The sequence below is a fragment of the Diabrotica undecimpunctata genome, chromosome 7, assembly GCF_040954645.1.
Source record: "Diabrotica undecimpunctata isolate CICGRU chromosome 7, icDiaUnde3, whole genome shotgun sequence".
Classification (NCBI taxonomy): Eukaryota; Metazoa; Arthropoda; class Insecta; order Coleoptera; family Chrysomelidae; genus Diabrotica; species Diabrotica undecimpunctata.
The window spans coordinates 160143364-160170651 of NC_092809.1; the positions used below are offsets into that span (position 1 = coordinate 160143364).

The window sequence follows — 27288 nt, forward strand, 5'->3', positions numbered from 1 at the left end:
TGGAACATTTCATTACAGATACTCGAATAAATCTTATATTATTCGTAATTTGAGATTTTCTGCTAGTGTTAGATTATTTACAATTTTTTTTACGAAATACTTTAAAAATTTTTATTTTCAAGATATAATTATTTTCTATAACAACTTTTTATTGATACAATTTTATTTCGTCGTTTGTTTGAATTAATATATTTGGATTGTCGACTATAACATTTTATGTCGATATCGGGGGTAATTTTCGACTGAAACTGGCAAATCAAATGATATCGAGTTTTAGATACGAAGATGAACTTAAGAAAAAATATAATGCGATCAGTATTTGACTGATTTTTTACCAACAATTATTATTCGGTTATAATAGGTTAGGTTCATTATATATAGTATACAAGGCTTGTTCAACTATTGTTACGAAGGATTTACTTTTTTGGTTTCCGAAGGACTTCCTACTAAGACTGAAATTCCACAAAAAATTCTTCTAGAATTTAACGATACCTAGTAATTGTTCCAACAACTGAAGCGGCAGCTAATTTTAATGCTTTTAGGTTCGTTCTCACGTCGGAAAGAATTATTCACCTACAAAAATCAAGGAAATGTCACCGAGATTACTATTCCGAAATTTTTAAACAATACGACGTGTTCTGTGAAACTAAAAACCTCAAAACATTTTAGTGACGACAACTTTAGCATGGTTTTGATTAATATTAGTTCTATCTGATATAAAACAGATGAATTACTTTTGTTTCTAGAGGAATTAAGATATAGAGTTTCTTAAAGAAAAACTAACAAATTTACCTTTATGCATAAGTAACTAAAGTATTTTTATTTATATTTGGGTATCATATGCAGCAACTTCAACCTATGAGTTGGTAAGATTTTATTATGCAATTTGCAATTTTTTTAAATTTTGCAATGGATTGTTTATTTTATTATTTTTTATTTTGTAACATTGACGATTTATGTAATTTCAGGTAATTGTTATTATTATTTTCTGACTTTTTGTAAGCTTTGTTAATATAATTATACAATTTTCAGTGGCAAAAAAGCATGTTCCTATTCTAATTGAAACCCATCTTTGAAGCAGAAAAATGTATTGGCAAATATATCAATAAATTAATACAATTAAGGCACATACCCCATCGTTTCACTAATCGATGTGACCCTGCTATAAAATTCTTGCTTGTCCGACTGAAAACGATTACATTTTTACGCCTTTTTTAATGACGAAGAGATGTAAAAATTCGAATAAATCGAATCCATAGCGTAGGTGCTCTAAAATCTTTAATTTTCTTCATTGTAAATTTTATTTCACTACTTTGGCAATATGAGGCCGAGCATTGTCATGCAGAAGAATAAAACCACGTGAGATATTTCTTTAACGTTTTGGTGCTTGTTTAAAATTTTGTTGTACAAGTTTGGGTTGAAATGCACTCTAGGTTTTGTAAACCATTCGCAAGATTTTTAGTTCTCTGACAAAAGACGAGTAATCCATTGCGTACAAACTTTGCTGTAACCCAATTTGTAAACAATACTATGAACGTATCCTATGATGCACTCAAGCCTACGTTGTTTCACCAAATTAAGCACATCTTGGTTCCCAAACTGCAGAGATCACTGCAGCACAGCAAGGATCTCGACTTGATAAATGCAGACCGTGCCATTTTAATTCTGGATCTACTCTCTTGAGCGTAGTCCCATTGTGAGTGAACCTGTCGACTCTTTGGATCTCTTCGCTACCTGCCATTAGTGCCCCGGGATCGAATTTGCCCGGCTGACAAAAATGAATTTAGTTTTCTTAATATTAAGGTCTAGTCCGTGTGTTACGCTTACAGTTCCCACTCGGTCTAGTAAGGCTTGTAGATCATTTAGGCTGGATGCTAATAACACAGTTTCATTGGTGTAGCGGATTTTATTGATGTATTCAACGTTCACTCGGATTCCCATCTCTAGGTTTGTGAGGGCTTCAGCAAAAATTTCCTCAAAATATATACTGAAAAGAGTCGGCGAGAGCACACAGCCTTGTCTTACTCCTCGCATGATCTTCACTTGGTCGGTCAGCTGGTGTTCGACCTTGACTTGAGCACGCTGGTTCCAATATAAATTCATATCCAATCTTACTCTTTGTAGGGCGGCAACCATCTTCTGGTGCTGAAAACGGTCAAATGCCTTGGCCTAGTCAATAAAATAAATATAGACATCACAACTGACATCGTGGCATCTCTGAAGTAGGACTTGTAACGTGAAAAGTGCTTCACGTGCATCCACTCTGTTCTTGTTGTTTAGCGGTTTCTAGTTTTTCTCTCATTACATCTCTTACGTTCTAACGAACTACGGGGTCTTTTAGAGTGTCATAATCCAGGTCCTATTTAGGTTTACTTTTGATGAGTTTATTTAGTTTGAGTTCTATCTGGCCCACTAATGCGTGGTGGTCCGATGAGACGTTCTTGAATCGAAATACACGATCCGAAACATGATCTCATTACACTTTTTTGATAGTCAATGCACAAAAGAAAAAACTGGATATTTAACTATTTTAATCTATTATGTAAATCATCACGGGCTTTGCATGCGACAGACACGTCGACAAAAATTTTCTTGAATATTTTTGTTTAACTGTAAAATCATCTAAAATCAATATTTTTTTCACCCTAATAAGAATATTTAAAATAACCTCTATATATCTATGAAACTACCTTCTATCTGTGTAATAATAAATCTATCGGAGATTTGAACCACTTATTTTTCGATTATCTTAATCAATCGATCACAAACATACTTATAACTTATACTTATACTTATAACAATTTTCTGTGGCAACAAGAGTATTTGTCTAATGCCATCTTTCTCTCTCCACACCACAACCTCCATATAAAAAGTAAAATGATTGTTCATAATGGATACCTTTTGTAATACGCTGTATTACAAAAGCAGTATTACGCTGTATTACAAAGAATAAAACTCATATAAATAGCAGGAAAAATGCTACAAGAGAATAGCTTCATCATGATGCCAATTTCCGATTATACTGTATCAAAAAACGTATAATCTAATAATAATAAGTCTAATAAATATTGTATTCAATAATATTTTTGTAAGATTAAATATAACTTTGCCGTATTTCTCAGAATATTTGCTTAAATATTATAATTTTAATTAGTCAGTTATTCAACTTCCGTACAGGCCTCTGTACAGTTATTGATTTTTTAACGGATATACCATAATTTGGAGGATAGAAAGCAATAACCCTAAATTGATCTCAGCCAGTTGAAAGAAAAAAGTGAATGACCGTTAATGCGTTGCCGATATTTCTTTCTTTTGAAAACTGACAAAATGGCAAAGAGCAAAATTATCTTCTCCTGCAATCAACGGGCTTGAAATTTTTGCAAACTGAATATAAACTTGTTCACGGTAGTAAATTTTATGGTTCCTTTGGTAATTTGCTACAGGACATTTAATTTTTATTTCCAAGCACTCTTCGGAGTTATTAGTAGCCACGTCTTAAATTTATTATAGTTAGTATAAAATATTGTAGTGATTCGGCATGGATCCAGAATCGTGGTTGAGAGAATACTCGTCTTGCACTTATATAAATGTATAAAAGTTTTTTTAAATATAAATTTACAAGTTTCATTAATAAAGTAAGAATTAGAATTAACAAAATTAAAATTGTTCCTTTTTAATAACGTGTTATCTTTTTCTATAAGTTTGTTTCTTGTCGGTTTGCACTATATTCTTTAAATAAAATTCAGAGGAAAATTAAAACTTATTTTTTTGTAGAAAAATCTTAGTCCTCTTTAACGGATCTCATATTTTTAATGAATGATCGCAGCATGTTCAATTTGGAAGTTTTTTATAACTCCATCATCAAAGGGTCTTTGACGTAAGATGTTTGGTAAAAAACATAATTCGACAGGATAATGGGTCCGAACAACCTCCATCTTACATATGTAATGACCACTTACCAATCACATCAGATGAAGTGGAAAAAAGACAAAACAATGACGGAGTAATATTTAATAAATATTTAAACGGAGTAATATCAAAATCATGGCTGAAGTCAACGTTTATTGCTCTACCAAATCCACATTTTAAAGTTATTTCTAAAAATCATACATCAAAGGATATATAGACTATGCGAAGAAAAAATCAGCCAAACACAGTTTGATTTTCGTAATGCAGTGGGTACGAGAGAGGCTGTCTTTAGCATTCAAGTGCTATTTCAACGAAGTAGAGATGTGAATTGCGATATTTATGCATGCTTCATTGATTACCATAGAGCATTTGATACAGTAAAAAACGACAAGCTGATGGAGATATTAACAAATTTCACTTCTGATCTAAGAATAATTAGCAGTCTTTACTGGATTCAAACATAGTCTATCCGTACATAGGCAGGAGCATCCGATGATATCAAAATCAAACGTGGGGTCCGACAGGGATGTATACTATCGCCCTTGTTGTTTAATATATACTCTGAGAAAATCTTTTAAAAAGCAGTAGATGTTGAAGCCGGAATTCGAATTAACGAAGAATGTATTAATAACATCAGATACACAAAGTAATGTTAGCCCCTGGTCAAAGTGTATATTATGATCCTGTTGATTCCTTTTTTTGTTTGTGGACGAAAAAATTGTGAACAAAATAGTGAAGTGTACAAATAAAGAAGCCGAAGAAGTCCTGGGGATAGAGAACTGAAAATATTGCGTCTCTACAGAGCTATATCATGTCCTCGTAGACACATCGTCTCAGGACTAGCAACTTCACGTGGAGTTATACGTTGCCATGTTACCAAATCCACTGGTAACTTTAACATCTTAGAATTAATCACAATATAATATAATCTAAATTTAAAAAACAAATTTCAACGGGTTTTTGCCCACATATTTAGTGGCTCAATACATGTATACCCACCTAGTAAGTATTAACTACATTTTGTATTAACCTTGGTCAAAATTTAAATTTCACGTTCTTTTTAATTAAGTGGTTATATGCTTTTTAGGTGCACTGATTACGGAACATGGATTTCGAAAACGTTTTGTCATATAGCCCGATTGGGTATTTTAAATTATATACCTTTTATAAAGGATTTTTAATAAAATTTTTTGTTATATATGGTATACAGCCAAACTACAGGAACTTTGATTCCTTGTGGATTTTAAAAACAGATTGTCAAGGAGCAAATTTCTTGGTTAAACCATATTCGAAATTAACCATTTCAGACCTGACTTTTTCTCTGCAGAAAAAAAAAATTATTTTTCTATTGCATCTTCTTCATGGAAGATTGTAATAGGCTAAAATCATATTTTTGACATTTTTGTTTAACAGGTAGTCGTTTGACAGAATGTCCATTGCAATGGACATTGGAACTATAATACGAATTTAGGAAAATATTCACATATTATTAAATATAGTATATTTGTACCAAGCAAATGTTGAGTTAATTTAAATAAAACTATTTGAAACAATTTTTGTTCTTTACAAAACATAAAAATATGCGTTTTTCCTTTACACCCAATATTTTTGCATCTGGATGCTTTCTTTTTATTGTCATACTCGGATAAATGATCTATTTTATCCATCCTTATTTCCTTCAATGGTCAAATTTCCACTCTGGAGTGTGGGGACAATTCTCATTTGTTTTCTGTCAATCTGTCTGCAAATCTGTGAATTTTTATAGTTCCAACAGAGTATATATTTTTCTTATAGAGTTGAGAATTAAACACTAATGTCCGCATCAATTTCTTCATTACTGACATTTTCTATGTCTCATTGATCTTCAATTTAAAATAAAACATTATTAGCTAATTGTTCAAATTCATCGTCATCATCTAAAAAGAACTTTAGAATCTCTTGGTCTTTTGGATTATCCGGATTAAAACCTGAAACAAAAATATCAACATGGACATGTAGTCCATTGCAATGGACATCATATTTTAATGTTTGATATCGACAAAAAACAACAATAAATCATCTACTATTTTATTAAAAGTGTATAAAAATGTTAATGAAGGACTTAATACACATAAATATATTCCATTAATTTGAAAAAAGTATATTTAGGTTCTCATCTAGTAATTTTCTATATTTCCAAATATTTCCTTTTTCCTCCTTCGAAAAATAACTTTTTGTTACATTAAACTAATTTATTTTGGAAGTTGTTTTCACAAAACGCTGTTCTCCAGACAAAAACCATATTTTTTAGAAGAAATATAAAACCGTCTCGATATTTTTCACAAAGTCAACTTTCAACCCTCATCTTCATCATGAATGCTTAAACGCTTACCTATCTTAACTTGGGGCGGAAGGGTAGAGGCAGTAGAACCGGCAGCGAGTTCGCTGGCGACGAATCCCAAAACCAAGACGGCTGCTGCCCCCGAATGCCCCCATCTATGGTTCATGGCGACAAGCAGCCGCTACGGCAGGACCACCTCTCATTTCACCACTGGCGGATCATGAGGCTCATACGAATCTAAAAACATAATAACTGATAATAAAGGTCTTAGGCCAATTTTTATTAAAATAATATTTTTGACACAAATACATTATAAATATTAAATTACGGCGATTGATTCAGAAAGGAAAGATCTACCATTTACCCTTTTGTTTTGTATAGAATCATTGACTCATATTAATTCTGCCTAAAATGTTCGTGATTGTCTTATTCAGCAAAGTGATTTAACTGCTTTGTTAGTTATAGTAAAGTTTCAATATTCTAGGCACTAAATTCTGAAATATGATAAATTGAGTTTTAACAAAACACTATTGCTAGGTTGTAATTATAGCTCATTTATCAACTTTTGTATTAATAATTATTCACATACAACCAAATAGTCATCGAATAACCGACTTGTTAAAGTTTCTCATAAAACATGACCAAGCTGCAAGTTAGAGAGATATATATTACTTATTCACTGCACACACACTAACGTACCATTTAACACACAGTTTGCTCTTAAAAACATCCTTGGAAACGAATTTCTAAGCTGACTGTTCATTTTATCATTCCAACTATTACTCCGACTATGGCTTCAAAGTAAAACGTTTCATCAGTAAATACAATAAAAATCATTTTTCGTTTTTAAATTGTTTAATATTTCTTAAATACAGTCATACGTATCTTGTATAATGTTTTTGTTATCCAAAGCTTCTTTATATTTAAATTCCTGAACAAATTTCTTTTGTGAATTTTATTGTCAATGAATATATTTCTTTCTCAGTTATATGAAACTTAATAATCTGCCGAAGTAACAGACCTTGTTATATTGTCGATTAACATTCGTCGAGTGTGCATCGAATTGTAGTTGGGCCTATTGAACTATAACGTTTGTGTGTGTGTTTAACACAAAATGGAAATTGACGACGATCAGAATATCCCACCATATCGGGGAAGAAAGGAAAGTCACTATGAAAATCTAAATATAAATAATAAAAATTAGAACGGCAATAACAAGGTAAGCGAAATATCTATTGAAAATAATTATTATTCGCTTGGAGACCAGGGACCGTACTATGTTTTCGTAGCAAATAAATCAGGAAATATAGGTAAATTGTATAGAATAGGAGCCGTAAGGTTAATATTAATGCTGAAAATGCAATTAAAAATAACTGTTAATATTCCAATAATTGGTAGAACTAAACTGAAAGTAGAATGTAATACATTTTTGGCCGAAATAAATTAGCTAAATTTTACTTTATCGGATAAAAACTATGATACATATGTACCTACTGTTTACATACAAAATCGAGGTGTTATTAGATATTATGTAGATACCGATATTTTTGAAATTGAATTAAAAGGTCTAATTATAGGTATATTTGGTCAGGTGGTTACAGTTGTATAGGTTAAGAAAATGTTTAGAAAATCTGAGGATAAATAATTCCTACCAGAACTGTAATAATTTCTCTTTTAAGGGACAAACAATTCCTAGTAAAGTAGTTATAAAAAAAATTGTTTATGATGTCGAAACCTATATATTCCTAAAATAATACGATGTTTAAAATGTTTGCGTGATAAACATATAGCTAAGCACTGTCGTGGTAAGGATAGATAAAAGTTTTGCGGCAATGAACATAATTATTATTAGTGATATTTTTTGTACAGGCAATCATTCTGCTAACGATAAATTTAAATGTCCAGACTTCTCCGTACCACAATCAATCAAACGGTTAATCGCAAAAGAAAACATAAGTTACGACGAACAGACATTTATTCAACTGTTTATAATTTTATTTTTGACAGAGATTTTTTTCAGAGTGGCAAAACTCGATATACTAAGTTTTCCCGCTTAAATTTTAGCCATACACTATTTTACTATTTTTAAGTTGTAGCATAAAAATTTCCTTATAACTATCGACTATTTAATGTATAAAAATTTATTTGATACACCCCTGACTGGTATATAATAAGGCATTGAAGTATTGTTTACCCAGATGTTTTGGCGAGACATCTAAGAAAATATTAACTGCGTAGATAACATTTGCGTTTTAATTAAATAAATTTCTACAATTTTGAAAGCCCAGTACTCTTAAGGTCCATTATCGAATGAAACGCGTAATTAAAAAGAGTTCCAATTGGCTGTCAGCGAGAAACTGGACAGGGGCTAAGAAGGAAAGGTTAAATGACTAGAGTAGAAGCAGTTTGGGTTCGGGACAGATAAGATCTCGCCATGTAGTTTTCAAAACCGGTAATTTTTTGCTTAATTTCATTATTTAAGAGAGGTGAAGTAAACTAAAAATGATATTTGGCAGTCTTTGTTTAGGGAGATAGTTAATCACCGTCTTGTTGGAAGCTGTAGTCCATCAGAAGGATTTACAAAACAGCATTTCTAAGGTCTTAAGAAGTCCACATGGTTTTAAGTGAGAATTAAGCAGCCAATTTTTGAGGAATACATTTTGTTATCATCTAGAATAATCTGAAGCCCTATTCAATGTTTGACCTCCCCAAGATTTGTCCATGTTGTGTCTTCATGGGTTTATTCAGATCATTTGCAGCTTGTGTGGGACAATGTGTTTGATTTGTGTCCAATTCCAAGTTAATAAACTTTCTTAATAATTCAAAAGGAAATACAGAGCCAGTGAAGCAAGTTTTTGTTAAAAATTTTTTAAATAAAATAAACATTTTTCATTAATATACAAAGATTTGCATTCATGACAAATTAAAAAATACTAAATAAATAAATTTAAAAGTTTTATGGATTAGCTAATTGTCATATTTCAGTTTTCTTTTAAATAAAGTTAACCTTAATACCAATTAATAATTCAAAAAAGTTTGATATTTCATTTCGACATAATATGACAGTCAGTATTATCCTTTTTTGTCAATTGATACATAACCAAAATTTTAAATTCTGTTTTGTTTAAAAGTTAAGCTCAATGTAAATAATGTTGATTAAAATTATCATATTTTGATTTATAATAATTGTTTAAATTGCTACGAATAGCGCCAATGTAAGGTTTGTTGATAAATTTGGATACTTGTATTTGTAATAACTGTTAATGTGAAATAATAACAAATGTGTAATGTTTCTCTTTAAATCAAAAGTTTAAAATTATTTCCTTTAAAAAGATTTTCATCCTTAAAATTTTTTTAGGAAATAAAAGCCTTTCTTCCTATCCAGCATGACAATTTTTTTCAACGGCATCCTAATTAAATAGTTTATTCATCTTCTTGTGTTTGTTGCCCAGGATTAACCCAGTTGTCCAGTGTAATTTTTTGGTGTAGATAGTTTCCCAGTCTCTAAAATAAAGAAACCTTATTCACGACCCAGTTCACCAACCAAAACAAGAGTAGCCGTTCGCAAACATTTCAGTTTATTTGCTTACCCTATCTCCAGCCCAGTAATTGTTCAGTTCCCCCTTTTAATCTCCTATATGCAATTTATATTGTTATAAGTGACACCCAATGTGGTAGGCAAATTAAATTGCTTTAAAATCCATGATAGGTTTACCAGCAGCTACTTCTCGTGGAGAATTTTAACACTGAGTGAGCTTGATCTTTTAAAATTTTTCGCTTAATTTTATACCATAATTTGCATATACTTTATACTGTACTTTACACTAACAATTTATAGATTAAATAAACAATTACAAGAGTAAAAATCATACAAGATTAAAAATCACTTTTACTAGAAATGATTTAAAAAATGAGATTTTACACAAAATTTCGCTCTCTACAGTAAAAATTACGCTTCTACAGTAAAACTCTCAACATAAAAAGCTAAGCGGCTCCTGATCAACTGAGCCTTCTGTACCTTAATTTGCATTCTGCTAACGCGCATAGTATGTTTACGTCTATTTGTGTTCTGGTTCAACTGTACATCTATTACCTTTTTTGTTATCCATTTTCTATGATAATATTTTTTTTTCATCCTTAAATAATTTTTTTATTTATATATAGTTAACAAGAAACATACATACTGTTCTTTATACTTATTCATTTACAATTATTATTCAAGATAAAAATATCGCATAACTCCAAAAAGGCACCAAATACTAATGATTTTTGTCCAATAAATATCCAATATCAATTAAAACAAACCAATACCGATTAAAAACCCAATATCGATTAAAAATTCAAACAAATACAAATTAATTAAAATAAATATTTCATTATCTATGCTCTCCTAATTCTAAAAATAGTTCAGAGACGCCCCTGTTGGTGGTTTCGCCGTTATAACTAAGTTGTTTTGGTTGGCTATTCTCTTGTAAAAATTGACGTTATGAATGAGCCTGAAATGTGGGATAGACGTACAATAAAAAGGAGAGAATACGAAGAGGATCTAATGCATCTACCCCTGATTAAATATCCGTTTTCAATAAAACTAAAAGTTTTATTTGACTTTTATTGTGGTGTTTAAAAAATTATTGTCAATATTTAATTTGTATAAACATGCGATAGGAAATCCTACTAATGTATTAAAAATAAGACAAATGTACTAATTTTATTTGAGTTTAAGCTCATTTTGATGAATAAATTAAATAAATACAAAAATTGTAGTTTGGGATTTAATTAATAAATATTAAAACCTCCGCCTCTAGTTACTTGTCAAAAAGTTGACGTTTTTTAATTCTCCAATTGTTTTTACGTCAACTTTTTTGATAATTAACCAGATGCGAACGTAATAATATTTAGTAATTAAATGCGAAACTACAATTTTGTTTGGATTTAAGATGATTTTGACGAATAAATTAAATTAATGCTAAAATTCTAGTTTGGCATTTAATTAATAAAAATTCTAACGTCCGCCTTTGGGTATTTATCAAAAAAGTTGACGTTTGTCAAGTTTCTAGTTGTTTTTAGTTTGCAAAAGCATTTATAGCTCAATATTTAGTTTTTGTTTCTACTTAGCTTAGTCAATTCTCTAATTATTTTTAGTTTGCAAACGTTTTTATACCTGAATATTTAGTTTCTGCTTCAACATGTTCTATGAAACAATGAACATTAAAAATTAAAATATAGTGTTGGGTTTTTCCTTATATTAAAATATTAATTTTAAGCGATTGTACCTAGAAATAAGTAGTAAGGATTAGAATTTTCGTAAGAAATATTTGCATAAATTTTCTAGAATAATGGGTAAATTGTTTGTTCTATACCGTCAAAATAATTTTGATGTTGGATATTCCAAATGGCCTAGGAATACATATACAATGTTGTGTCAACAATGAACCGGTAGATATTTTGTTTGTATAATAGAACGAAATAAAGTTAGAAAACAATAGGAAGGAGGAGCAAAATATATAGCTTTTTTAAGTGTTGTGATGTTTAAGAGAAAAAACATTTCTTCGTAAAATTATACAAAAGAAAATATTTTTTTTTGCCAATGAATAAAGTGAGCGGTTAAAGAAAGTTTAAGTTTTGTGGTGGCAGACAAGCAGCAAAGACCAAAATTGTAAGTTCTTTAAATATAAATTATTTAAGGCTAGGTTGTCTATGTCTTTTAAGAGGACACCAGATTCTTAGAGTTACACGTAGCAGCAGACTGAAAATTTTAAATTTAATAAGAACTAGTCTCTTTGGCAAAGATCAACTTAGTAGAAGACTAGCTAAACCACAAAGAGAGGGTAATTTTCCAGAGATATTCACAGGGAGTTTAGAGTAGATTAAAAAATATTGTGTTGGTGACTGAATAGAAGTAATCTTCTCATTAATTTAAAGAACCTGGGGAGCACATTAGTAAAATAGGATTTGTGTGTTGATCATTATGGTATGATTTTATTTTGTTGGAAAATTTTATGTTTTTGTGTAGCAGGTATATTAATTTTATGTAGATACATGATATTAATGAATTTTACAATTTATATTTTTACTTTCATAATGGCTATTTTCTAGAGAATGCTTGATGAGGCTGTAATATTTAAGTTGTTGGTTTGTATACTATGTTTGTGTGGAACAACGTTTCTATATAAATATTTGTGTGTTTGTCCAATATATGTTGAAATGCAGTCTTTACAATATACTTTATAAACAGCATTTGCTATATTTTTTCTGAAACCCCCAACCAAATATTCCAGTACTCTGTACAAACTATTTTTATTGCACTATAATGTGTATAGAATAATAAATCAGTATATATCTTAGAAACTAATCCTCTAAAAAGTAGAAGGATAATATTTTTTCGTACTAATCCGAGATAGGATTCGATTCATTCAAGTGTAGCGCGTTAAAAGCAAAGTGTTATCCTTCCCTTTGTTTTTGGTTTTACCGATTCCCATTGGTTTTCACAAGGGGAAGTTTCTAGCAAAGTTAAATACAATAATATTTAAAAGGGTAAAACTACTCTATACAATTTTATTTTTCCGTATCGTTTTACGGTGTTATCAGTTTACTGCATTACATAAAATATTGTAAAGAGATTTAACTGGGTCAAATTAATTTATTTCTAGACAAAAACATCTAATATATATATATATATATATATATATATATATATATATATATATATATATATATATATATATATCTTCTTCTTCCTATGCCGTCCCCATTAACGGAGGTTGGCGACCACATTTTTAAAAGCTTCTCTGTCTTTTGCAACGTGGAATAATTCGTCTACAGTCATGTTTGTCCAGTCTCGAATATTTCGCAGCCATGACTTCCTCTTTCTACCTATTCCCTTTTTGCCATCGACTCTACCCTGCATGATGACCTGCAGAAGACTATATTTATTATTTCTTAGTATGTGTCCAAGGTATGCAGTCTTGCGTACTTTTATCGTTCTCAATAATTTTTTGTCTCGACCCATCCTTCTCAGCACTTCCTCATTGGTGACCCTGGCAGTCCATGGAATTTTTAACATTCTCCGGTATATCCAAAGTTCAAAGGCTTCAATCTTTTTAACTATTTGCGCTTTTAGTGTCCATGTTTCTACCCCGTACAATAGTTGTGACCAGACGTCTGGTCGCAACTATATATATATATATATATATATATATATATATATATATATATATATATTTCACCATTGTAATTAGGTTTATAAAAACATATAGTTAAAACTTTTATAACTGTCGTCAAAATTTATACAGTAGCATAACGTTTTCGATCTAATCAGATCATCTTCAATGCCTTATGCAGTTGAAGCTAACAATAAATTTGTGGCTATGACATCCATATATGGGTTTACATCTTTCCAAAATTAAATTATATGATGACTCTAGGTCGATGACATTGGATAAAATTCAATACTTGAGGGGCTACATGTCTCCCTGCTCGGTTTTTATCACGTGGTTGTTGCCAGTTAAAATGACACAGACCTACCAGTTGGTTGTAAATCGGTACGAATAACGCCATTGTAAGTTTTGTTAATATTATTTGTAATAACTGTTAATGTGAAGTAATAATAAATATGTAATGTTTCTCTTTAAACCAGCAGTTGTAGAATTATTTCCTTTAAAAAGATTTTCACCTTTTTTTAGAAAAGAAAAGCCTTTCTTTACATCCAGCGAGAAGATTCGTTTAAACGGCGTCCAAATTCAAACAGTTTAGGAACCTTCTTGTATGTTTGTTGCCCAGAAAATCTCTGTAAGTATTTTATTGATTTCTTTGTAGTTACCCTATCCAGTCTCTCCTTTATTCACTTACTTACGACCCAGCTCCCCAGCAAACCAAGAGTGGCCGTTCGCAAACGTTTCGGTTTGTTTGCTTACCCTCCAGCTTATCTCCAGCCTAAGAATTGCTAAGTCCCTACTTTCAACCCCCTATGAGTGATACCCAATATGTTAGGCAAATTATACCGCTACAAATTAACCCTTTAATAATTAAAAAACATGTTTCACTATATTTTTAACCCCGGCTTAATGTCTTCCAATTCATTTTTTTTATTTTGGACGACACCACTGGTACTTGTACACGTTCCAAGTGTAATGCATCCGTTGGATCGTTATTTTAATTTTTAAGGTTTCACTTATATTTACTACCAACACAATGTTACAACCCTCAACATTCTAGTTCAATGACTGAATAAAAAGTATGCCAATATAAATCTTTGGGATTTTAGATAACGTGGAAAGACGGAAATTGTTTTGTATAGCAATAGCAAAAACTAACAGCCAGAGTTTGCACTATAAAGTTCATAAAGATAGGATTTTAGTTTGTTAGCTATTCTGGTTTTTTGTATATGTTACTTTTCTTTTAAATATTTGATTTAAGTGAATTTATTGCACGTCATTTAAATAACTTTTTATATCTACAATCAATGGTTTGAATATTTGTTAAAAACTTTAGAATTGTAGAAGTTTTATACCAAAAACGGGCATATATATATATATATATATATATATATATATATATATATATATATATATATATATATATATATATATATATATATATATATTTTCTTTTTAAAATCCTGTTTATTAAGAGTTTATTTTTTTTATAATTTTAGAATTATATACAATAAACTGTTAAAATGTTAAAACCTACAACTAACCCACCACAGTGGTTCAGAACTTTTCTAACACCCCTATTTCTACAATTGGTACTAAAGCTTTAACGGAAAATTGAAATTACTCTAATACTCCAAGTCACATTCCAATTGAGACAATTATCTGTCAAACAGAAGAAGCCATTTACAATTTCCTTCCGAGGGTGCTGAAATAATTAGACAAGATATCGTTAGTGTTCTTAGAAACTCAAAGCCTTCTATTCTAAACATTGAAAACTTTTATAGAAAAGCTCTGTAAGAACTTCAATCAAATAAAAATGTTGTCATTCCTTCCGCCGATAAAGGAAACGCCACAGTCATCTTAAACACTTGTTGTTACCTTAGTAAACTCTTAAATCTCATTTATACTTTAGACTACTAACCAATTCCTAGTAATCCAACAACCTGTTGTGAAACAACAACAAAAACCTTCATCAATATAACCTTTCAGCCTGTTGACGCAAAACAAAATTTAATTCCTTATGAAAAGTCATCTAGAACATCTTGAATACATGGTTGATCCAAAAATTCACAAACCCGATATTCTTTTACGTCCCATTGTCAGTGCATACAATTGTCCTATACAACCATTGGCAAAATACATGCCAAAACACATGTCGAAAATTCTTTTTATATTATTGATTTTATTTTACAAACATTCCTATAGACGAAACATTAATAGAAACAAAATTATAGTAACCAACAAGACTACTTATATCTCAGTAAACGTTAGATATTGAACACTATTTCATCTTCCAAAATCAATTCTTATGACAAATAAGTGGTGCTTGAATAGTCTTCTCACTCTTTCCAGTATTTGCCAATATACTTATGAAAGATTTCGAGATCCGAGCGCTATCCACAGCAATGCATACGGTATGCATCCTACTATCCAGTTTAAGATAGAGATAAAAGCTACTTCATCTTTACCGTTTCTCGACATTTTCATAAAAAAACCAATATCAAGGTTTTAATAACTCTGTTTACCTAAAACTCACCTATATCAACCGCTACTTGCATACCTACTCTCATTTACTCGCATACCTTTAAAAGTAAATTCATTCATCAATACCTTATTTTCAGATCAATTTATCTTTGCAATGATGCAAGTAGTCCCGCTGAGTTCTTTTCATTAAAACAAACACTCATCTAAAATAGTTACCGCGAAAATCACATCAATAAGAGCATCCACAGGTATCAATTTCTCGTTCAATCTAAACTGAAATATTTAAACTCTCAGCATACGAAAGCGTTTCTTCCTTACATCAAAGGCGTTACTAACAAACTCGACGAAATGCTCAAATCAAGAGGAATAAAGACAATATTTACCCACCAACAAAAATTTTTATCTCTTGCACGATCAATCAAAGACAACAATTTCAAATAAACAACACGAAATTTATGAAATTTTTACCTTATTTTGTCGTTATCACTCATGAGGAGACATCATATAGAATATACTTTTCTTTAGAATATCAGACTTGTCAAATATGCAAAAATACCAAGCATTTAGCAAAACACTGTCCAGTAAAGGTATTTGTATCAGGAGACAGAACTTCAATACCTGAAGCAGGCAAGAACCCTATTGAAAATAGTAACAATAAGGTGACTAAAGAAATAACTAATGACATCCCAAATAAAGCAAACTCAACTAAACGAACAAGCTGTGCAACATGAAACACGAAGGACAAAACTCCTAACTAACCAAATAGAAGAACCAGATCTAGTACTACAAAAAAGAACAGATTCTAATCGTCCCGAACTCCTTCATCAGAATATATTTTTAAATTATCAAAAAACTAAAAAGAAAAATACTAAATTAAACCAGGACAAGAACCCAAAAAAGACGCTAAAGGAAATACTAAATCCAACAGAAGAATTATTTTGAGACCAAAATTCCAGTTATCCTTTAAACTATGAACAACTAATAGATTTCGTCAAAAATAGTACAGAATCTTTAGAGTCATAGATCTACTTAAAAATATATACCCTAAACTAAGAGATCGAAAAATTAAAAGTAGATGCACCCGAATGAGAAATAAAATTCTTCGACAAATTGATCCGGACTTCCAAGTCGAGGCAGACAGCGACACTTCTATATATTAATATAATTAAAAATTTGAAGAGAAGAAGAAACCTTCACTAGCGTCCAGATTAGCCAAACTCGGTTAACACGTGATTAACTACTGAAACTTGCTGATAAACTTGCAACGCAAAATGTAAAACATACCACCAACATTGAATAGTGCTTTTGGAAAAAACAGTCATACAAAAAATATGTTCGCATTCCTCATAAAACGCAAGCTTTTATCAAAAATCTAGTATTCTACTCTGTACATATTTAGGGCTTTTTCTAATTACCTATTGTTGTTGTTAATGTTCTATTATTAAGTTCTAACTGTGTAACATAATCCATAACCCTGCGTGGTTAATGCGTCATGTAAGGGAAAATAAGTTTGTTTTATTAGATCCTAAAGTAGAGCTAACATTTTAAAACTGTACTTCATCTTTATTAAATATTTTTTAGAAAACTTTTACTAAACTTTGGTAAATGTAACTCTATACTAAGATTTATTAAAACACAAACTTTTAGCTAGATCATGACTATCAACTAAAGAGATTAATTATGAAGAAAAGTACGAAAAACTAAACTCAAAGTCTCAAAGTTAAATAGAAGTTAAAACCAATTTTTCGCTGTTTTCTTGTTTCTTACAATATCCATTGATATATCACGTTATTTTATTCTGATTTTATTCACTCAGCGCCATCTACTAAGTAGCTTTTGTCGAACGGTACAAGCTGTATATTTCATTTGAATTCAAACACTTGCCCTCTAATGTCTCTCACTGACGGCACTTCTCTATCTATTAATGTCTTAAAAAAATTAAGTTAAGTCGGGACGGAAAGATGTCAGGTAATAAATAGTTTATAACTTTGTCATGAGTACCAATTAAATACTTTACCTAAACTTTCACAGGTCATAAAGCACTTTTTTATTTCTCTAAAAATTTCTATTGCCCACTTACTTATATTAGAATTCACCCATATACCTACCTGTTTGCAAGTGAGTCATGGCATTGCTAAATTCAAAGAGAAAGATAACGAAAATTAATCCAAGTGCATTCAAATGACAAATACTAGAAAGTTTGGTATTTCACAAGGTCAATTAAGCTAATTTCAAGATAGTTTTATTAACAATTGGCGAGCTAATTCAAAAATCTTTGTGAAATCAAAATCAGATGAAAAAATCGTTCACAAGTTCACCTTAAAAGAAATTGTTAAAGTAAAAGATGCTGGTCTGTCTGCCGGAAATACATGAATAACGGATGTGTTACCTTCAATAATTAAAAATTATAAACCAACGTGCGTGTATAATTAATTGTGACGAAAATATTTTTCTTGAAGCTATATGTTTAATTATTAATACTTATAATATTAATTACATATTATTATAATTAATAATATTGGTTATTGTAATTTTAAGGAAAGATATAATAAGCAAAATAATTTAAAGCTTTACGTTAGTTTAGCGTCACCTAGAAAAGACTCCTAGCGCCACCTAGGAAAGAAATCTGAACTACCAACTAATATTTCAACCTATGACTCAATCATATTTTGTTCTTGTTGCTAATATATTAAGGTAAAAAAACGTATAGCGACATAAGATATATTATAGAGCACTATGGATGAAAATAGATTAACTATAAGATCAATAATTTTGATTTATTGACTTAAAGAATACCTGGGTTGTGTACATAATAAATTACTAATCGAATAACATGCAAAATGGCAAAATAAAAGCGAATAATTTAACAAATATGTTAAGATAAAACAAGACGATTACCAAATGGGTACTACACATCATCTTTGTTTATATTTAACGTATAGTGACATATGAGATATTATATGACACTATGGATGATAAAAAATATACCATTTGCTTTATTAACCTTAAGAAGGCCTCTGACTTAGTACAAAGCTTTTATGTTTGTTGACATATAACATAAACATTTATAACTGGGGGCTTTTGAGTATAAAGAATTAAAATTTGTTGCGTACCTTAGGTACCGAACTGCAGCAAAAAACAAGCTCTTACACCACAACATAAGCAATCAAGACTTATATTTGCTTTAAACCATCAACTACAAAATCAAGATTTTTGTGACAGGGTAATATATACAGATGAGAAAATCTTCCAAAAAGGGCAAAATTGGGGTGAATAGACCAGATAATAATAGATTTAATCCTCTACATATTGATAGCAACTATTTATTTTGGCGCCAATGTATGGGAATGGATTTCATCTAGAGTAATGGGAATGGTTTGGCGTATTGATGACAGCTTTGTTGGGCAGACTTATCTGAATATTCTAGAAAACATCATGTTTCCCAGTAGAGAACAGTTGTATCCAGAAAATAATTTTATGCTTCAACAAGATAATTGTCCTGTTCACACTGCAAATATAATAAACCAGTGGCTCCAAAATAAAAACATCGAAACCTTACAATGGCCCAGCTACAGTCTATATTTAAACTCAATTGAGAATGTGTGGGTGGTTATTATAAAACAGTTGTATCGGCGTAATTTTATACCTCAAAATGCTAAAGAGCTGTGGTAGTATACAACAGTTTTGGGAAGAGTTCTCTGAAGAAGATACTTTCATAGTTCCTTTCAACTAGATGAACCGAATAACACAAGTTGTTATCAATGCTGATGGAGATATTACAAAATATTATTTTAATTTTCCATACCTAAATTTAGTAAAGTTTTGGTTTTCCAGACCCTCGCTTTTTTTCGAGAGTTTCTTGTTCCCCCCATTTTTGATTAAAAGAAAAACTGTGGTTCTACTTTTGTTAAAATGTTTTGCTGCCTCTGATAGTGCCCAGTTATCTTTGAATTTGGTTATAATTCTTGCGTTAATGTATTGTTGTGTTAATTCGTTTGTTTTATTCCTTAATAATAATAAAAATAATAACAACAACCCTATTTTATGTAAAAACTATCATTTATATACTTTATAAAATGCAGGAATTCAAAATAATATCAAAATTTAGATCTTAATAATTATTACAATTTATGAATTAACATATTTATGTAATCTATTGTTTGTTGTTTGTTTGTTTATTTTAATATTTGTCTGTCATAATAAATATAATATAACGTCAGACCAATAAAACACACTGCTTAAAATGATCAAATCTTACTAGTTTTTTGTTTATCATCCGATGTTAATTTAGCAAATATTATTTTGTGTATTTTTTTGTGGACGTCAAATCCCTAAATCAAGCTTTTAAGTTATGAGCAGTATAATCAGTTTGACTTTTTAATTGTTTATTTAAAAATATTTTCCATAATCTATATTCTATATCTAGAATTCGATAAATCCCAAATAAGTCTTTTTATAATATATTATACTACACATTTCAACTGTCAAACCCATCTATACAGCTGAGACGAAAAATGGTTTATTTTGTACTTACTTTATTGGCTACAGGCATTAATAATTCACCATTGTTACACATTTTTTATTTAGTTGAGATAAGTGGGAGTTTTCACCGGTATCGTAAAATTATAATAAAGACTTTTATTTAATATCTAAGAAAGAAAGTGGCGAGACATGCCATATTATAATATGCCAGAAGAAATTTTTCATAAATAAAGTTTTTATGTAGTATTTTCTATAAAAATGCAGTTCTACCTATTAAGTAAAACTCCCTAAAATTATATAGAAAAAAATTCCATTCCATTCTACGGTCACTCAATTTTGGTATGAAAAAAAGTTTAACATAAAAATAAAAATTAACAATTAAATATATTAAATATTTCAAAGATATTATCAAATAACTCTGAAGAAACGTTAAAAAGGTCATTCCACAGATTAATCTCATTAACAACTTTATTACACCCATAACAATTAAATTTAAAAACCAAACAAATTTCTTAATAAGAAATTGATACTCCAATTTTATATCTGTTCATCTTTCCACTACTAAATTATTGGTAACATGAATATTTTTCTTTAGATCACTTGACTTTCAAATAACTTGAATAAATCTTTTATTTACGTGAAATAATAATTGTATTATATAACTTGATAAAATTACAAGAATCATACACAAGAATGTGATAAAATAATATTAATAAACTTAAAATTTTTATTTTAAATTGTAAAGTTTAATAAAGCAAAACTATCCAATATAAATGAGATATTCATCAAAAGGATTAACCCACGTATACACACGAACATGCTTTAGAATTAGTAAACTCCGTTAATCGGATTAAACACAACTTGCAAATTATAAATCTCAACTTGTCAAACTTTGTGCAACTCACCTCCTGTTTTTCGTCGACTAGCTGGGAAGATCGTCGCGCAAAATAACCGAAAGAAGTTGCATGCCAGGCGCACAAAGCGATACTGATAAACTTTCCGGACGTTCAGGCATCATCAAGAGGCGTCGAGTCGTCTACCAATAAGCGCAAAACTTTGTGCCCTCAACTTACAACTCATTGCACGTGTTCGTACCTTTTATTTGCCAGAACGGAATTAAATCCGTTGAAAAATTAGGTAGTGATAAATGGAGGAACACAGCATGATGGTCAGCATGTACTTTTGCAAAAACAAAATATTACAATATTATTTTATGATTTTTAATAGGTATACTCAATATGATTTTTTTTTAATTTATTTTATTGATCTAAAGCAATAAGCAAATCTATTTAAAGTATGATATAGGGGAAACTGGGGACAGTTGGGAAGCAACTGAGCAAAAAGCAAGTAAATCCAGTTTTAAACATTTCTTAAGTAAATACTACAAATTACTTAAGTATTTTTTACATTGTTAACTATTCATTTAAGGCAATGTGCTTTAAATCTAATATTGCTATATGAATATTTCAAAACTAAAAAAACCCACTAAATCCCATTTTAAGACCAAGCAAACAGACATAAATCCATCATATATTTAACCAAACTGCAATAAGGTAAAACTACCTATTAACGGCCTATATAAATTCGTGATGTAAATCCGGCCTTTTTTTATATACAGAGTGTCCCATAATTAATTGGACATTAGCTAATGGGCTAAAAATAAAAAAGTAAGCACAGCAATAAAATAACATGTTCCTATGTTCCTTGACTCCTGTTTTCGAGCGACAACTGGTGTAAGCCAGTGTGCTATGGCCGTAAAATTCATACTAACATGAATTAATTTGACAGATTATATCTACAAATAATATTAAGATTGCCTTTTGATCATCTTTTCATCATATTTTAATATCTGTAATAATGTTTAATACGGACTGTTGTACATCTTTATTATTATAACTTTCAATAATACAGTGTCATCATAACCTAATCTAAAGTGCTTAACCTCTATGTCAGCCATGAGACCACGTGCCCCCTGTCCCACGGTTCGTAGACTTACTACGGTTGTCTCTTCCGACTGGCGTGGGGAAGCTTGAGTTACGTCACCAGAGTACACAAGAATACAAAACCCATTTATTCGCGATTGAAACTGAATGTAGAGGGCAGCTCGACTGCAATGTTGATTGGTTGAAGGGGAAGAATTACGTCACGAGAGTGCAGTTTCGGGCTTAATGTTCATTGGTGAGGAGGAAGAGGTAACCGTAGTAAGTCTACAAACCGTGCCCCTGTTCCATGTCATAGCCCTGTCAGGACTTTAAAATCATGACATTTTTTTCTTCCTATAAAATACAGAAATTACAAAAATGAACTAAGAATAAAAACATTCTAAAATAAAAACTACTAACAATACTGATTGCAAAACTAGTACATATCTAGATGGGGGTTTAATTAATCTTTTACTTCTGGTAGGAAACTGATTCGATATTTCACTCTCACAGGCCATTGATGTTGAAGGTCTGTCATTCTCATTCTGATCAAAATCATCTGCTAGATTAATATGATGTTTAGGCATATTATTAGATGGTCTCAAGTGATAGCTATTTCTTCTTACAAGTGTCTCATTTTCTTTCTTAACAACATATGATCTTGGCTCTTGTAAACCTCATCTAACCACAGCAGGTTTCCATTGCCCATATTCTCTTATAACCACACTATCCCCTACACTTAATTCTTCTTTTGTAGCTATATTTCTATCATAGTAGTGCTTGTACAATTTTCTTTTATTATCCAATTTATTTTTTTCATTTTTTAGGTCTACCTGTTCTGGTAAATATTTTTCATGTAAAACTGGAAGTTTACCTCTAAGTATACGACTATTCAAGAGTTGTGTTGGGGATTTGTCTGATACTAATAGTGGTGTGTTTCTATATTCTAATAAGGCTAACTGAAAATCTTCACACTTCCTGAAAATATTTCTAGCTATCTGAATATCTCGTTCTGCCTGACCATTTGCTCTTAAGTTTTCCTCCTGTTCCCATCTTTTGCTTCTTCCAATATTAAAGTTGTTATTTGAAGCTTTTCCCCTTGCTGTTTGATTACCATTTCCCCCAATATTGTAGAGGGAGTTAACGTAATTAGGGACCAAAGAAACTCATTATTTAAAATAAGACAAAACTTACACAAAAAATTTAGATTATGTAGTTTATCTAAGGGTAAACATTTTGAACACCTATTGTAATTTTTTTTCGTTTCGTTTGGAATTATTCACTTTGTTAATTGTTTTATATTCACTTCACTGTTTAATTTAATTTAATTTTTGATTTTTTTAAATTTGTTACTGTGTAAAAGGTTTAATAAAAATAATTGTTTCAATCAAATGCATTTTGTTTGCAAAAATTATCTACTACTAATACATTTATTATTCACTGGTATTTAAGACCTTTTGAATAATGTTTAAATTTACAAAGATTTTGTAAAAGTTTTTCATTTTATGCACGTCTCTAAAAAATACTTTTATTTCGAAAACGGTGTACTTTAAAACAAGAATACCTGTTTTGTGTAGAATTGAATGTTATTTCATATTTTTTTTTCCTAGAATGTTTATACAGGGCGGACAAAAAATTATGGCCACATTAATGAGCCAATGTTAAAGTAGGTGGCGCCACCTGGTGTCAATGGTAAAACTAATATCATTTTCATATTAAGCATACTAAATAATAGTAAGATACAAAATTTCACTTTAATCGGTTAAATAGTATTCAATATTACCCTAAAAATTTTGCCAAAGCAATTTGAGCTCAAACGCTTTATTTTGATGTCAGCTATCACCCATTAGCTAATGTTCAATTAATTATGGGACACCCTGTATTTTAAGACTTTTTCTGTGGTGGTGGAAATACTAATGTAATGGCTTTCTTATGTAGTTTTTGATTTAAAATTTGTTTACTACTATTTGCTTAAGGACATTCAATTCTATCTCGAAGTTATTTTTTGACATGGGAATTTCTATTAATCTATGTAACATGCTATGGTAGGCAGTCAATTTATGTAATATAGGATAGGATAATGAATTGTGTATAGTTGTGTCAGTATTAGTAGATTTATGAAATATGGAAAACTTATGGTTGATTTTAAGAAAATTTTTAAATCTAAAAAATGTATGGATTGATTCTGTTCTGTTTCTATTATAAATTCAATATGACTATGGAGTGAATTAATATACGATAAGAATTGGTTCAGTTGTTCTTATGTTCAGAAGTTGTCTGTCAGTTCCTGTGAAACATACCAGTACATCGTCTACGTATCTCCACTAATATGAAAACTGTTTGAATATGGGATGTTTTAAAATCTTTTGTTTCTAAATAGTCCATAAAAATATCTGATAGCAATGGACTCAGAGGATTAACCATTATGAGTTCTGCACTGTTATTTGTATATATTTGATTATTAAATTCAAAGAGTCGTGTTTTCTACAAATTTCAAAAAGATATAATATTTAAGATGCAATGATTGCATGCGTAATATTATGGTCTAAAGGTCTTTTACTAGAGCAAAAGTTTCTGTAGGAGGAATACTAGGAAAAAGGTTTTTGACGTCAAATGAAATGAATTTTGAGTTGTTAGGTAATTGAAAATGATTTATTTTATTTACTAGTTGAATTGTATTTTTTACGGTATATTGAGGTGAAAATTTAGTGTTCTACATAGAAATAGATAAAAGTGGTAAAATAATAAAAGAAGAAATGATCAAGTCTTAAATTTTCAATTCTCATGTCAAAAAACTTATGAAAAAGTATAGACTAAAAAGATTTTTGTAACGAAATATTTTGCCTACCACATAGGGTATTATTATAGGAGGTTCGAAAACTGGGGACAGAAACTATTGGGATGGAGATAGGGCAAGCAAAATAACAAAACTTGTGCTAACGGCACTCAGGGTTTGTTTGGAGAGCTGGGGTCGTGGATAAGTTGAATGACAATGGGGTTGGATTGGGGCAACTACAAAAATGTAACAAAGGGGTGCTTACATGAATCTCCTGGAACAAATGGACAAACCAAACAAACAACAGGAAGGACCTCTAGTAATTTAAAATAGACGCCGCTTCGAGGTGCCAAATTATTACGATTAAAATAACTATTAGAAATAAAAAATATATCTTTTTAAAGGAAACTCAAAAAAAGGAGTTATAATTTTTTTTTAAATAAATAAAAAAATGGTTTAGAGAAATAAGTCAAATATTTATTTTTGTGACACCACAAACAGTTACAAAAATACAGATGGCACAAAAAATGTTATATTAGTAGTTACAGAGATTTATACCAAAATAATTAAGAACAAAAACTTACATATTGTCCTATCCATTTACATACTTTGTTGCTACAAAACTTACAAATGTTACTGGGTTATAAACTGTGGCAGATAAAAAATTATTGCAAATAAAAAATTATCTTTTTAAATAATGAAAGCAATTATTATTTTTTAAAATGTCAATCTTGACTTTAAAATTTAACACAAAAAGTTACCTTAAATTTCACTAAAAAAAAACACTAAAGTTTCTGAGGGGATTTCAAAATATATATCAAAGAAAATGCAAATGCTACTTTTTTAACATTATTTTAAATCTCCACTCAAGTCAAAGGGCGATGCTTTAAAATCATAAAACAAGAGCATGTATTCAAAATTGTTTATAAGCTACCAACACTGTTTTTGCTCAACTTATACGTTGCCAACTTTTTGTCATAAATTCCAAGACCAATATTACGATGCTCTTAAATGTTCCATTGTTCCTGTAAATGTTCCATGTTTTTACAGAGAATACCATGGTTGTATTTGCTCTTAAGCAGTAAGGTTTTCCGGTGCGTTTGCTTTAAATACCTTTGTACGTGTCTTTATTAGATATGTGACTAAAGTATAACGTCAAAAAGTTTTAAAAACTGATAGCAAGCTGAAATAAATTCCGTATTCGATAAAAAAGGTTACATGACATTTACCGTTGCAATGAAACCAAAGAAAGAATTGAAAATCACTATCTGCGAATTCTTGTGCTTAATACTCCGGCAAACAAGAATTAAAGCTTTGCGTTCGTTAGTCCGATTCTCGACTTGGCAACTATACTGGATAAAATAGGAACACAAAAAAACATCGAAATTCATATCTTTTACCGTTTCTCTTTGTTAAGATAGTAAATCATTTAGATATTTCAAGTATTGGATTGTCATTTCGCCCTGGGAAATGATATAGTGTCCTTTCGAAATGGCAATTAAACTAGAAATTGTTTTTATCATTTTCGCCATGAAACGTAACAAAAAATTATTTTAATTAATTTTTTGCTTTTACCTTTTGTCAAGGGATAAAATTAATGAATATATTATTAGCTTAAATATAACTTGGAAAATGGAAAATAATAAAATTCGGTAAAGTTTAAATGGTATCCATTAAATAAAAGTTATCGTTAGATTACAAGTTGGCAATGATGTGAAAAAGATGCACGAAGAGAAGTAAAAATCGTAAAACACGAGTCTTGAAAATTAAAAAAAAAAAAAACTACTATGGAGAGCTTATTTAAAAATTTTTATTACGAAATGGGAGAAGTAGAATTGGTAGAGTTGAAAGTTAAATATATTAAAATAAAGAAACGTAAAATTATCACAATATATGTATACAAATAACAACACCTAATTTCCCATCTAATTGAGAGATACATGTATAAATGTCAATAAAAGTAGTAACCTTTTATTCCAACAATACATGTACAGTTTATCCTTGCAAAACACTTAATTTAATTTAACAATAAAACACTGAAAACTTTTGTTTTCAACACATCACCATTCACCACAAAATTTCATTAGGTAGTTCACTATTCATTAGGTAGTGAATGGTGATGTGTTTTCAACACATCACCATTCACTACCTAATGAATAAAGATAAGACTTACAATAACAGTGTCTGGTCTCTACTCCATTTCGGAAAAATCGTCCTTACTGGAACTGCCGGTGTTGGCTG

General features: G+C 30.2%; 1 protein-coding gene across 1 annotated transcript in view; it reads right to left on the reverse strand.

Moving 5' to 3' along the window:
* The window catches only part of LOC140446105 (glutamate receptor ionotropic, kainate 2-like), a 109129-nt gene extending 87791 nt beyond the window's left edge, over window positions 1–21338 (reverse strand). The window contains exons 1-2 of the mRNA XM_072538640.1: window positions 21255–21338; window positions 6281–6466 (exon numbers count right to left, since the gene is read on the reverse strand). Of these exons, the coding sequence (XP_072394741.1) occupies window positions 6281–6395 (115 nt within the window). The 5' untranslated portion in view covers window positions 6396–6466; window positions 21255–21338. The remainder of the gene's footprint in view (window positions 1–6280; window positions 6467–21254) is intronic.
* Between the last annotated feature and the right edge of the window lie 5950 nt (window positions 21339–27288).